The 13,890-nt window shown below is 40.8% G+C and overlaps 1 protein-coding gene across 1 annotated transcript in view; it reads right to left on the bottom strand.

Annotated features, from left to right (window-relative positions):
• LOC146719337 (uncharacterized) overlaps positions 1–13,890 on the bottom strand; it is a 53,293-nt gene that overhangs the window by 7,374 nt on the left and 32,029 nt on the right. The window contains exons 36-44 of the mRNA XM_085462125.1: positions 13,421–13,579; positions 12,710–13,321; positions 10,045–11,524; positions 7,982–8,463; positions 6,993–7,270; positions 5,042–5,213; positions 4,320–4,564; positions 4,022–4,205; positions 1,814–2,018 (exon numbers count right to left, since the gene is read on the bottom strand). Coding sequence (XP_085318251.1) covers positions 1,814–2,018; positions 4,022–4,205; positions 4,320–4,564; positions 5,042–5,213; positions 6,993–7,270; positions 7,982–8,463; positions 10,045–11,524; positions 12,710–13,321; positions 13,421–13,579 — 3,817 coding nt within the window. The remainder of the gene's footprint in view (positions 1–1,813; positions 2,019–4,021; positions 4,206–4,319; positions 4,565–5,041; positions 5,214–6,992; positions 7,271–7,981; positions 8,464–10,044; positions 11,525–12,709; positions 13,322–13,420; positions 13,580–13,890) is intronic.

Raw genomic sequence — 13,890 nt, 5'->3', positions numbered from 1 at the left:
TGGAGGAGCCAGGGATCAAACCACCTAACTTTCAATTAGGAGTTGACCTGCTCTACCTCCTGAGCTACAACCACCCAGACTGCTGCTCTGCCCACAAATGTGGGCTCTTTACAAATGTGGTACCATTTTATAAAGCTTGGCCTTCAATTTGGAGACGGTACTAAACCTCTACAAACCACTGTAGCAGGGTCCATGCTCACAGTTGTTTTTGATCAAGCACCAATAAGGTAACCAGAAGCTGAAAACCAGTCAATAGAGTTTGCTGTAAGGCATTTGTAGAGAAGATTTGGCAAGTTTTTCATGGGCGCATACACTAAAGTCAGTGGCTCCATTTAAGGAGAAATAAACAGGCTCTAAAACATTATGATTTATACCATACCATCTATATTTATAAAGCACTTTAACATAAAACCAGAGTTCACAAAGTGCTGTACATATGCAAATAGCATAAGCAAAGTAAAAATAAAATTAAAATACGATAAAATAAGATAAAATGAAATAAATAACTAAAATAAAATAAAACATGTTCAAACTAATTGAGTCAATCCCCTTAAACAAAGGCTTCAGTGAATAAATATGTTTTGAGAAGAGTCTTAAACTTTATTTATTGGCAAGAAGCACTGTTACGACAAAGAAATACCATGTCCTTCCTTTTTGTGTTAATTTCAGTTATATCAATAACCAGTTATAGATTATAAAAGCTCCTCCCATTAAATTTTCTTCTTTTTATTTTTTATAAGTATTTCCCTAATGCTGTTAAACAGAGTAAGGCAGCTTTTCCAAATATCCTGGTTTAATTTTTGATGCTGACATTATTTTATGTGCACACAGAAACAAAATATGGTAAGAGTTATTTCATCTAGAATTGATGAATTTGTGGAACTTTTTTAGAGAGTGAGGAAGGTAACTGAAGAAGAAATACACAGTGCATCATGGGAATCCCCCGGCAGCCTACGTCTATTGCAGCATAACTAAGGGAGGATTCAGGGTCACCTGGTCCAGCCCTAACTATATGCTTTAGCAAAAAGGAAAGTTTGAAGCCTGATCTTAAAAGTAGAGATAGTGTCTGTCTCCTGAATCCAAACTGGAAGCTGGTTCCACAGAAGAGGGGCCTGAAAACTGAAGGCTCTGCCTCCCATTCTACTTTTAAATACTCTAGGAACAACAAGTAGGCCTGCAGAGCGAGAGCGAAGTGCTCTAATAGGGTGATATGGTACTACAAGGTCATTAAGATAAGATGGGGCCTGATTATTTAAGACCTTGTATGTGAGGAGCAGGATTTTGAATTCAATTCTGGATTTAACAGGAAGCCAAAACAGGAGAAATCTGCTCTCTCTTTCTAGTCCCTGTCAGGACTCTTGCTGCAGCATTTTGGATCAGCTGAAGGCTTTTCAGTGAGTTTTTAGGACTTCCTGATAATAATGAATTACAGTCGTCCAGCCTGGAAGTAATAAATGCATGAACTAGTGTTTCAGCGTCACTCTGAGACAAATTGTATCTATTTAATAGATCAGATTGGAATGGATGACTGGAGAACTGTTTACTAGGAACAGAACTTGGCTAAGTCATTCAGTACTGTCTCAGTTTCGTCTTCATCTGTATGCTCTGCAACTTTATGATACATACTATTGCTTTAGGATATTTGCAGCGCTCCTTCACAGGCTGTCAACTTGACAATCAAACTGGAAAGAAAATACCATTATACCACATTCCCCAAATCATTCTGTTCTACATGTGCAGAATAAGTACATTTTTCTATCTACCAAAATGAAAAGTATAACGAGTTTGCTGAACAGTTTGTGGTTCTCTTTACCTGGTAGTTAGTAGATCACAGACAGCAGGTTCACAAACAGGTGGTGTTGAGTGTGAGGGCTTTGATGTGGTTCTGGGTGTTGGTGGGGTTGTGGGGATAACGCAGGGTGTATGTGGGACCTGCCACTCGCCTGCAGTGTCTGAGCAACTTCCCACCTGGCCATTTGGAGAACGGCATTCATTGCTCTGGGAGTTGTCACAGGTACCTAGTAAAGGAAAAGCAGCAGAATGAAGCCTGAGCAGTAGCCTAAGAAAGAAACTTATTATATGATCAATATCAAAGTTATGTAGGCATACCTGCATACTAACATACTTCTTTTTCTTATCTAAGCTTCACTCTAATTAAATTTACAGTTTGTTCAAGACATGTACAGATATTTCTTTAAATGGGAAATTAGTTAACATTTCAGTACAAACATAATTTTTAGCGGCAATCAAAATGTTTTATACCCACTACAGATCAAACGTTTTAGAACACCCCAATTTTTCCAGTTTTTTATTGAAAATTATGCAGTTTAATGTCTCACTGCACTCTGAAATTAAAGCATAGTACAAAATGACCAAAATGTACTAAACTTTTGTCCAGTCAGAACAGCTGGACACCCCTGTGGCACTCTTTCTACAATAGAAATCAAATATTGTTCAGAAGTTCTTCCCATATCTGTTGCAGAAGTTCCCATAAATGAGGCACTGCTTGGTTGCTTTGCTTTGTCTCTTCTGTCCAGTTCATCCCAAACCAGCTCGATGGGGTTTAAGTCTGGAGACTGTGGTGTATGCTCAACAGCATACAAAGATGCTGCATGATGAACCAAAGATTTCAAATTTGGATTCATCAGTCCAAAATACCTTCTTCCAGTCTTCAGTGGTCCAACAGCAGTTGTTAATGGCCCAGACAAGCCTCTTTGTCTTATTCTGGCATCTTAGCGATGGCTTTCTTGCTGCAAGCTCAAAGTCTTCTCTTCACAGTTGAAACTGGGACTTCCTTACCACGACCACTATTAGGCTGTGCTTGAAGCTGTTGTCCTGCGAGCCACCAATCACACAAGCTGTTAACTCTCCGAAACTCTGATTCATTTGTGGCTTTGGGTCTGCCAGACCTCTTCCTGCCAGAGTTTGTTTCTGAGTGCCTTTTGATGGTGAAGGAAACTGTACTCACTGACACCTTGACATTCTTCCTAATTTCTCTGTAGATAAAAGACCTAACCTTTTTAGTGTTAAGATGGTCTGTCTCTTCCATTGTTAATTGCATTTTTTGTAGCAACCCACTACTTTCTGCAGTACAATATTGTTCAACTGATGCTGACGAGGGTATCGTACCACAGTGTATTCCAACACTGCTTTTATGCAGACAGAGGGGGTTGTAAGCATTCCAGAAAAGTTGGAACACCTGTAGCAATTAGTAGCACCAGCTTTGCAGAACAGCTTTAAATTGTTAACTCATGTTCTGTTCCCTGAAAAGGGCCTTTTTGGATAATTCTGAAATGGACGTCATTTTTCAGTTTTGAGTAACCTTATGTTTTTTTAACCTCTGGCAGTTCACCACTTACCTTTGTACCATTTCAAGCAATTCATTGGACCTGAATGACATGAATTGCAATAAAAAACTGGAAAAATTGGGGTTTCTAAAACTTTTTTTTTAAGTATATAACTTTGTTTGTGTTGCATTTTTAATTTCTCTTGGTATTTGGGATTAGTTAGATGTGTGAAGTTTAAAAAAATCATGACTCTCAGCTGGAACTGCAGTAAAACAAGGTGAGGAGTTTAATGATATGCAGCAGGAATTACAAAACTATAGCTATAACGGGCTTCAGTATACCAGAGAATTGGTATTGGTCTGAAACTGAAGCTTAGTTCCAGACTTAGTTCAACTAAGGCCCGAGGGCGCGATACGGCAAGCCTCGCCTCTGTCAGTCTGTCCCAGGGCAGCTGTGGCTACAACTGTAGCCTCCACCAGTGTGTGAATGTGAGAGTGAATAGTGGAACTGTAAAGTGCTTTGAGGGCGTTGAAAAGCGCTATATAAATGCAGTCCATTATTATTATTATTAACCAAAGTGTGCTGAGGCTGTCTCACCTTCTAGATTGGATATGGATTAGAGTTAAATTTGATTGCAAGTGGCCGAGGAATCTTTTCTATTATTAATATTTGGCTTATTAATGGTCATTGTTTAGACCTGGGTTAAAGATTGGGAGAAGTATTCTCTAACTCACCACATTGTCCCTCTGTGTTTCCTTCAAAGAGGGAGTAGGGAAGGTCAATGCTGAATGAAGAGCCTGAATAGACAATTTTTGCACTGATGTCTTGTAACTCCAATGTGGTGATTATATCTGTGCTAGTAATGCGCAGGACAGAATTGCTATAGGCAGGATAGATCTTTTGCTGATTGACAAACACCTGTAGGTAACAACACAATTTACATTAAAAAATAGTGTGAAACAAGCATCATACTCATTTGAAAGATTAACCATTAGATCAGCTTTCGCTTGGTCAAATTGAATTATTGCTTACCACATTAGTTGGTATTCCTGAAGACATCAGCTGAGTCAAAACCACTTTGAAAGATTTATATGTAACAGTAAGAACCTTGGGACAGAATGTACTGCTTGATGGATCACAATCACGGTTAACTACAACAGTCAGGTTATATTTAGCAATAATCTCTTTGACCAGGTAGTAAGAGCAATTCTCATTGAAATTGTAGGATTCTCCATCAAATGTTAAGTAGTGGGATCCACACCAGACACTGCACACACCTGCAGGGTGAAAAGAATCATGTATAGAAATGTCAAGTAATAACTGGAACAGGAAAAATAGACAAGCGTCATAAGTTAACAAAAGACCATAGATCTGCCTAAACAGTCAGAATGCAGGCTGATCTAATTTTATTTATAAAGAACATTTAATACAAGGTTGGCCAAAGTGCTGTAGATAAAACAGAGTATTGCACAGTAATGTAAAAACTTCACTATATGGACACGTGCCCACTCACAACAATAAATATGCCACAAAAAGACGATAGACAATAACAGCCTAAATAACTAGCAACAACATGAAGGGTATTCATGGCCATTGATCAGCGGTGGCTTTTCATGTATTTACAAGCCTCAAGGCTCTGACACAAGATTATCTGCAGTATATCAAAGAGACAGATTTCATATTGTGTATTTATATACACCATAAGTACAGTGTATATTTTGCTGTGTATTTATAATATACATTATTAAGCTTACATCGACATTCATAGTGAGGGCAGCATCCGTCATCATCAGAGATCTTAGCAGCACTGCGTCCATTGGTGCAGATGGGCTGCTGCATAGTAGGACAGACTGTTGGCATCGTTATAATCTTCCCATTAATGCACGTAGCTGTGGTGCAGTTGCCGGCATCCCAGGACTCTCCATTCTGAACAAGTATTGACAAACAAAAGATGATTTAGGAGATCATGGGTTTGTTTAAAATACACTGTCTTTCAAGTAAATTGTCATAATCTCATTTAGGTTTATAATTATTCTTATCCCAGACATATGCTCTTTTATTTAGTAATTTATTGCATTTTGCACATATCTAAAATATATGTTTATTTATTTTTGGAAGTTTTTGATCCACTTTTTACATTTGTAAATCTGTGAAGTAACAGTAAAGCTGAAGTCACCAGATTATTATTAATATGTGAGAGAACCCCCACAGGTACAGAACATGCTAACAAAGAGCCCCAAGTTGTTGTCAAACCAGAAACATTCATCCTGTGAAGCAGCTGTGCTAACCACTGCTCCATTCAGCCACTGTGTTTCATTTCTGCATTATATGTTTTTTTCAGCTTAGAGCAGTGGTTCCCAAACTGTTTTTGCTGGGCCCCCCTTTGTTTTAGAAGAAAAATGTTGCCCCCCCCCAACACGCAAACACATCCTCCCACCACACAGACTCATATTTTGCTTTCAAACTCCATTGCTGTTTATTTCACATCTCGACTCTGGTCCGATTTCACATACTAACTCTTTTACGCTATGTCCACACCTACACGGTCATTTTTGAAAACGCAGCTGTTTCTATGCGTTTGGGCTTTTCGTCCACACGTAAATGGCGTTTCAAATCACCGAAAACTGCGATTTTTTAACTTTTAACTCCATTTTTGTTCGTCACGCAACGTCAAAGGTATGCGCCTTTTTTTCACATCAGGCTGTGCGCAACGTTATTGTTTACATGAGATGAATTGCAGAATGATAGAGACAAAATACTGTTAATCTGACTGTCTGCAGGTTTTACACACAGTTACTGTCCCTCCATTTACAAAGGCAGAGGCGTCACGCTGTGATTATTTTACATGTAGTTGTTTTTTTCCTGTGTAATAATGTTCAACATTGCTGTCAATACATTTTTCAAAAAATGCCTCTCTGTGCAAAATGGGTTCAAAAACATAAACAGCTGTGGGATCCTGTTTGTCTGTGATTTGAACCGAGGGGAATAAATCATGGCAGGATCAGCCTGATGTTATTTGCATCCCACTGTAACTTTATAAAGAGCAAAATGTCAGGAGTAGTTAATCATTATAAGAAGTGTTTGTAAACTAAAAATCAAGAATGTAGGATACTGTTTGTCCGTGATTTGGAGAGCCCAACGCGCGGGGAGATCTACCTCGGCACTTGTGCAGGTGAAGCCAAAGAGAAGATATGCTTCACCATGTTTTCTAGTTTTTGGCTTGGAAGGGAGTTGGTTTGGAAACATATTTGGCGATGTTTCATCTCCTGCTTTGTGTTTGTATGGAAGCCCCGTTAAAAACCTGTCAATTATGCTAGCAGTATCCAAACGTTCTTTTTTTTTCTCTCTTTTCATACCGCGCCCCCCCTGCAATGGCTCTGTGCCCCCCCTAGGGGGTGGGCCCCACACTTTGGGAACCTCTGGCTTAGAGCATGGCTGTACACAGTGGTGCACTAAGGTAGGCCTATTATCAGCAAATCAACACCATGGACTTGGAATTACTAAATGGTCTATTGTGGATCTACACTCTACAGCCTCTCAACTGGTATTCACCAAGGCATCACAGTGGTAAATGACAAAAATAGATATAGCTATTATTGCAGTCAGGTTCAGGGTGTCACACCAGCACCAAAGTGGTATTTAACAAAAAGCCCATACATTGCCCTCACTCAATAAATAATAAAAACATATGTAATCATGTCACACCTGTCTCGGTGGATACACATCATTGCAGACATTTTGAGTAGATGAAGTTATTGATGTACTTGAAGTAAAGGAGGCAGGACTAGTTGTTGTCAGAGGTACTGAGCTGGAAATTGTGGCCTTTGTAGTAGTGCTGAATACTGTAGTTGTAGAGTGTGCAGTAGTGGGCACACTTGGTGTCACAGGACAAGGACTGGACTGTGTCTCAATTTCACAAGATGCATTGCAAAATGCAGCATAACACCACCCTAACCCATCAGTGACATTGTACACAAAGTCCCCTGTGAAAAAACAAACAAAAACAAAACACAGATAATTAAACAAGCGCTGTACTGGTATCCAACTGGACAGGCTGGATGCGTATGTGTGTGTCAAATTAACAGTTTTTGTTATGTCCATTTCTAACTAAAGACTGATATGCTTTTTCTTCATGAACAGCTCTGGGATTTAGAACAATATGCATTCAAATAAGAACTTCAGATGAGAATATAAAACTCTAAATTTGAGGTAAGATAATGGATGAAAACAACATTAAGGGACTTAATGACCTATATACAGTGACATACTGTGCAGAAAGTTCCCCAATTCCCTATGAAACCCATGTTGGTTTTTGTGGAGACCATTCAGAAAGCCAGACATGCAGTAACATGCAGCTGAAGTTACAATGTCACCTGCTCTGGCCCCAGGAATAGAATTATCTATAGTAGTTGGGGTTTACCATCACGACTCTAAAAATAGTTAGAAATAACCTAATTTTTTCCTTGAAAAGACTGTTGCCAAGTGGGTAAGGTAAAGGTGTACCAAGGGTTATGTTTTGGACTACACATCTTCCTCACAATCAACTGTTTTCCTGGATGCTTTGGGAGAACCTGCTATACGACGACTAACTGGGTCTAAACTTGAAATTTAAAACAAGAACAGAGGTGTCCCAACAACATGTGTTCAGAATTAAAGAAAAATAAAATGATAACAAAAATGAAAGAGAAACCTACCAGCATGATGCAAAGCTCCATTGACAATGCATACACATCGTGTCGAGGTTGTATTAAGGGGTGATGAAGAAGCAGCTGTGGTTGTGGTTACACTGGGGCTTACACTAGTTGCGTAAACAGTCGTGCTGCCTGGAACAGTCTCTGTTGTAGGAGTAAAAGAAGTTGTACCTCTAGATGTTGAGGGTAAAATGGTTGTGTTTAAAACAGAAGGATTTGAAATTGCAGTTGAAGAAAACGATGATCCTGTTATGACAACTAAGGTTGATGCAGCTGTGGTAGAGGATGTTGTTGGTCCCGATGTGACTATTTTTGGTGTTTTTGTTGTCATAACTGTGGCTGTTGTGGATTCAAATGCTGTTGTCTCTGCAGGTGTTGTAGCTGTTCCTTCAGTGGTAGTGAAAGGCCCAGATGTAATTTCAGTACTCACAGATGGTTTTGATGTAACTATGGTGGATCCTTGACCTGTTGTTTCAACATGTGGACTTGTGGTCGTGGTTTCAACAACAGCTGTGGTAGAGGATGTTGTTGGTCCCGATGTAACTATTTTTGGCGTTTTTGTTGTCATAACTGTGGCTGTTGTGGATTCAAATGCTGTTGTCTCTGTGGGTGTTGTAGCTGTTCCTTCAGTGGTAGTGAAAGGCCCAGATGTAATTTCAGTACTCACAGATGGTTTTGATGTAACTATGGTGGATCCTTGACCTGTTGTTTCAACATGTGGAGTTGTGGTTTTGGTTTCAACAACAGCTGTGGTAGAGGATGTTGTTGGTCCCGATGTGACTATTTTTGGTGTTTTTGTTGTCATAACTGTGACTGTTGTGGATTCAAATGCTGTTGTCTCTGCAGGTGTTGTAGCTGTTCCTTTAGTGGTAGTGAAAGGCCCAGATGTAATTTCAGTACTCACAGATGGTTTTGATGTAACCGTTGTGGATCCTTGACCTGTTGTTTCAACATGTGGAGTTGTGGTCGTGGTTTCAACAACAGTTGTGGTAGAGGATGTTGTTGGTCCCGATGTAACTATTTTTGGTGTTTTTGTTGTCATAACTGTGGCTGTTGTGGATTCAAATGCTGTTGTCTCTGCAGGTGTTGTAGCTGTTCCTTCAGTGGTAGTGAAAGGCCCAGATGTAATTTCAGTACTCACAGATGGTTTTGATGTAGCCGTTGTGGATCCTTGACCTGTTGTTTCAACATGTGGAGTTGTGGTCGTGGTTTCAACAACAGCTGTGGTAGAGGATGTTGTTGGTCCCGATGTGACTATTTTTGGTGTTTTTGTTGTCATAACTGTGGCTGTTGTGGATTCAAATGCTGTTGTCTCTGCAGGTGTTGTAGCTGTTCCTTCAGTGGTAGTGAAAGGCCCAGATGTAATTTCAGTACTCACAGATGGTTTTGATGTAACTATGGTGGATCCTTGACCTGTTGTTTCAACATGTGGACTTGTGGTTTTGGTTTCAACAACAGCTGTGGTAGAGGATGTTGTTGGTCCCGATGTGACTATTTTTGGTGTTTTTGTTGTCATAACTGTGGCTGTTGTGGATTCAAATGCTGTTGTCTCTGCAGGTGTTGTAGCTGTTCCTTCAGTGGTAGTGAAAGGCCCAGATGTAATTTCAGTACTCACAGATGGTTTTGATGTAACCGTTGTGGATCCTTGACCTGTTGTTTCAACATGTGGACTTGTGGTCGTGGTTTCAACAACAGCTGTGGTAGAGGATGTTGTTGGTCCCGATGTGACTATTTTTGGTGTTTTTGTTGTCATAACTGTGGCTGTTGTGGATTCAAATGCTGTTGTCTCTGTGGGTGTTGTAGCTGTTCCTTCAGTGGTAGTGAAAGGCCCAGATGTAATTTCAGTACTCACAGATGGTTTTGATGTAACTATGGTGGATCCTTGACCTGTTGTTTCAACATGTGGACTTGTGGTCGTGGTTTCAACAACAGCTGTGGTAGAGGATGTTGTTGGTCCCGATGTAACTATTTTTGGTGTTTTTGTTGTCATAACTGTGGCTGTTGTGGATTCAAATGCTGTTGTCTCTGCAGGTGTTGTAGCTGTTCCTTCAGTGGTAGTGAAAGGCCCAGATGTAATTTCAGTACTCACAGATGGTTTTGATGTAACCGTTGTGGATCCTTGACCTGTTGTTTCAACATGTGGACTTGTGGTCGTGGTTTCAACAACAGCTGTGGTAGAGGATGTTGTTGGTCCCGATGTGACTATTTTTGGTGTTTTTGTTGTCATAACTGTGGCTGTTGTGGATTCAAATGCTGTTGTCTCTGCAGGTGTTGTAGCTGTTCCTTCAGTGGTAGTGAAAGGCCCAGATGTAATTTCAGTACTCACAGATGGTTTTGATGTAACTATGGTGGATCCTTGACCTGTTGTTTCAACATGTGGACTTGTGGTCGTGGTTTCAACAACAGCTGTGGTAGAGGATGTTGTTGGTCCCGATGTGACTATTTTTGGTGTTTTTGTTGTCATAACTGTGGCTGTTGTGAATTCAAATGCTGTTGTCTCTGCAGGTGTTGTAGCTGTTCCTTCAGTGGTAGTGAAAGGCCCAGATGTAATTTCAGTACTCACAGATGGTTTTGATGTAACTATGGTGGATCCTTGACCTGTTGTTTCAACATGTGGACTTGTGGTCGTGGTTTCAACAACAGCTGTGGTAGAGGATGTTGTTGGTCCCGATGTAACTATTTTTGGTGTTTTTGTTGTCATAACTGTGGCTGTTGTGGATTCAAATGCTGTTGTCTCTGCAGGTGTTGTAGCTGTTCCTTCAGTGGTAGTGAAAGGCCCAGATGTAATTTCAGTACTCACAGATGGTTTTGATGTAACTATGGTGGATCCTTGACCTGTTGTTTCAACATGTGGACTTGTGGTCGTGGTTTCAACAACAGCTGTGGTAGAGGATGTTGTTGGTCCCGATGTAACTATTTTTGGCGTTTTTGTTGTCATAACTGTGGCTGTTGTGGATTCAAATGCTGTTGTCTCTGTGGGTGTTGTAGCTGTTCCTTCAGTGGTAGTGAAAGGCCCAGATGTAATTTCAGTACTCACAGATGGTTTTGATGTAACTATGGTGGATCCTTGACCTGTTGTTTCAACATGTGGAGTTGTGGTTTTGGTTTCAACAACAGCTGTGGTAGAGGATGTTGTTGGTCCCGATGTGACTATTTTTGGTGTTTTTGTTGTCATAACTGTGACTGTTGTGGATTCAAATGCTGTTGTCTCTGCAGGTGTTGTAGCTGTTCCTTTAGTGGTAGTGAAAGGCCCAGATGTAATTTCAGTACTCACAGATGGTTTTGATGTAACCGTTGTGGATCCTTGACCTGTTGTTTCAACATGTGGACTTGTGGTCGTGGTTTCAACAACAGCTGTGGTAGAGGATGTTGTTGGTCCCGATGTAACTATTTTTGGTGTTTTTGTTGTCATAACTGTGGCTGTTGTGGATTCAAATGCTGTTGTCTCTGCAGGTGTTGTAGCTGTTCCTTCACTGGTAGTGAAAGGCCCAGATGTCATTTCAGTACTCACAGATGGTTTTGATGTAACCGTGGTGGATCCTTGACCTGTTGTTTCAACATGTGGAGTTGTGGTCGTGGTTTCAACAACAGCTGTGGTAGAGGATGTTGTTGGTCCCGATGTGACTATTTTTGGTGTTTTTGTTGTCATAACTGTGGCTGTTGTGGATTCAAATGCTGTTGTCTCTGCAGGTGTTGTAGCTGTTCCTTCAGTGGTAGTGAAAGGCCCAGATGTAATTTCAGTACTCACAGATGGTTTTGATGTAACTATGGTGGATCCTTGACCTGTTGTTTCAACATGTGGACTTGTGGTCGTGGTTTCAACAACAGCTGTGGTAGAGGATGTTGTTGGTCCCGATGTAACTATTTTTGGTGTTTTTGTTGTCATAACTGTGGCTGTTGTGGATTCAAATGCTGTTGTCTCTGCAGGTGTTGTAGCTGTTCCTTCAGTGGTAGTGAAAGGCCCAGATGTAATTTCAGTACTCACAGATGGTTTTGATGTAACCGTTGTGGATCCTTGACCTGTTGTTTCAACATGTGGACTTGTGGTCGTGGTTTCAACAACAGCTGTGGTAGAGGATGTTGTTGGTCCCGATGTGACTATTTTTGGTGTTTTTGTTGTCATAACTGTGGCTGTTGTGGATTCAAATGCTGTTGTCTCTGTGGGTGTTGTAGCTGTTCCTTCAGTGGTAGTGAAAGGCCCAGATGTAATTTCAGTACTCACAGATGGTTTTGATGTAACTATGGTGGATCCTTGACCTGTTGTTTCAACATGTGGACTTGTGGTCGTGGTTTCAACAACAGCTGTGGTAGAGGATGTTGTTGGTCCCGATGTAACTATTTTTGGTGTTTTTGTTGTCATAACTGTGGCTGTTGTGGATTCAAATGCTGTTGTCTCTGTGGGTGTTGTAGCTGTTCCTTCAGTGGTAGTGAAAGGCCCAGATGTAATTTCAGTACTCACAGATGGTTTTGATGTAACTATGGTGGATCCTTGACCTGTTGTTTCAACATGTGGACTTGTGGTCGTGGTTTCAACAACAGCTGTGGTAGAGGATGTTGTTGGTCCCGATGTGACTATTTTTGGTGTTTTTGTTGTCATAACTGTGGCTGTTGTGGATTCAAATGCTGTTGTCTCTGCAGGTGTTGTAGCTGTTCCTTCAGTGGTAGTGAAAGGCCCAGATGTAATTTCAGTACTCACAGATGGTTTTGATGTAACCGTTGTGGATCCTTGACCTGTTGTTTCAACATGTGGACTTGTGGTCGTGGTTTCAACAACAGCTGTGGTAGAGGATGTTGTTGGTCCCGATGTGACTATTTTTGGTGTTTTTGTTGTCATAACTGTGGCTGTTGTGGATTCAAATGCTGTTGTCTCTGCAGGTGTTGTAGCTGTTCCTTTAGTGGTAGTGAAAGGCCCAGATGTAATTTCAGTACTCACAGATGGTTTTGATGTAACTATGGTGGATCCTTGACCTGTTGTTTCAACATGTGGACTTGTGGTCGTGGTTTCAACAACAGTTGTGGTAGAGGATGTTGTTGGTCCCGATGTGACTATTTTTGGTGTTTTTGTTGTCATAACTGTGGCTGTTGTGGATTCAAATGCTGTTGTCTCTGTGGGTGTTGTAGCTGTTCCTTCACTGGTAGTGAAAGGCCCAGATGTAATTTCAGTACTCACAGATGGTTTTGATGTAACCGTGGTGGATCCTTGACCTGTTGTTTCAACATATGGAGTTGGGGTCGTGGTTTCAACAACAGTTGTGGTAGAGGATGTTGTTGGTCCCGATGTAACTATTTTTGGCGTTTTTGTTGTCATAACTGTGACTGTTGTGGATTCAAATGCTGTTGTCTCTGCAGGTGTTGTAGCTGTTCCTTCAGTGGTAGTGAAAGGCCCAGATGTAATTTCAGTACTCACAGATGGTTTTGATGTAACTATGGTGGATCCTTGACCTGTTGTTTCAACATGTGGACTTGTGGTCGTGGTTTCAACAACAGTTGTGGTAGAGGATGTTGTTGGTCCCGATGTAACTATTTTTGGTGTTTTTGTTGTCATAACTGTGGCTGTTGTGGATTCAAATGCTGTTGTCTCTGCAGGTGTTGTAGCTGTTCCTTCAGTGGTAGTGAAAGGCCCAGATGTAATTTCAGTACTCACAGATGGTTTTGATGTAACTATGGTGGATCCTTGACCTGTTGTTTCAACATGTGGACTTGTGGTCGTGGTTTCAACAACAGTTGTGGTAGAGGATGTTGTTGGTCCCGATGTAACTATTTTTGGCGTTTTTGTTGTCATAACTGTGACTGTTGTGGATTCAAATGCTGTTGTCTCTGCAGGTGTTGTAGCTGTTCCTTCAGTGGTAGTGAAAGGCCCAGATGTAATTTCAGTACTCACAGATGGTTTTGATGTAACTATGGTGGATCCT

Source organism: Copadichromis virginalis, linkage group LG1 (genome assembly GCF_057382275.1).
Source record: "Copadichromis virginalis isolate Kocher_CV1m ecotype Utaka linkage group LG1, C_Virginalis_male_GT1.1, whole genome shotgun sequence".
NCBI lineage: Eukaryota > Metazoa > Chordata > Actinopteri > Cichliformes > Cichlidae > Copadichromis > Copadichromis virginalis.
The sequence above is the reverse complement of the archived record's forward strand: the minus strand, read 5'-3'. Positions and strand labels throughout refer to the sequence as shown.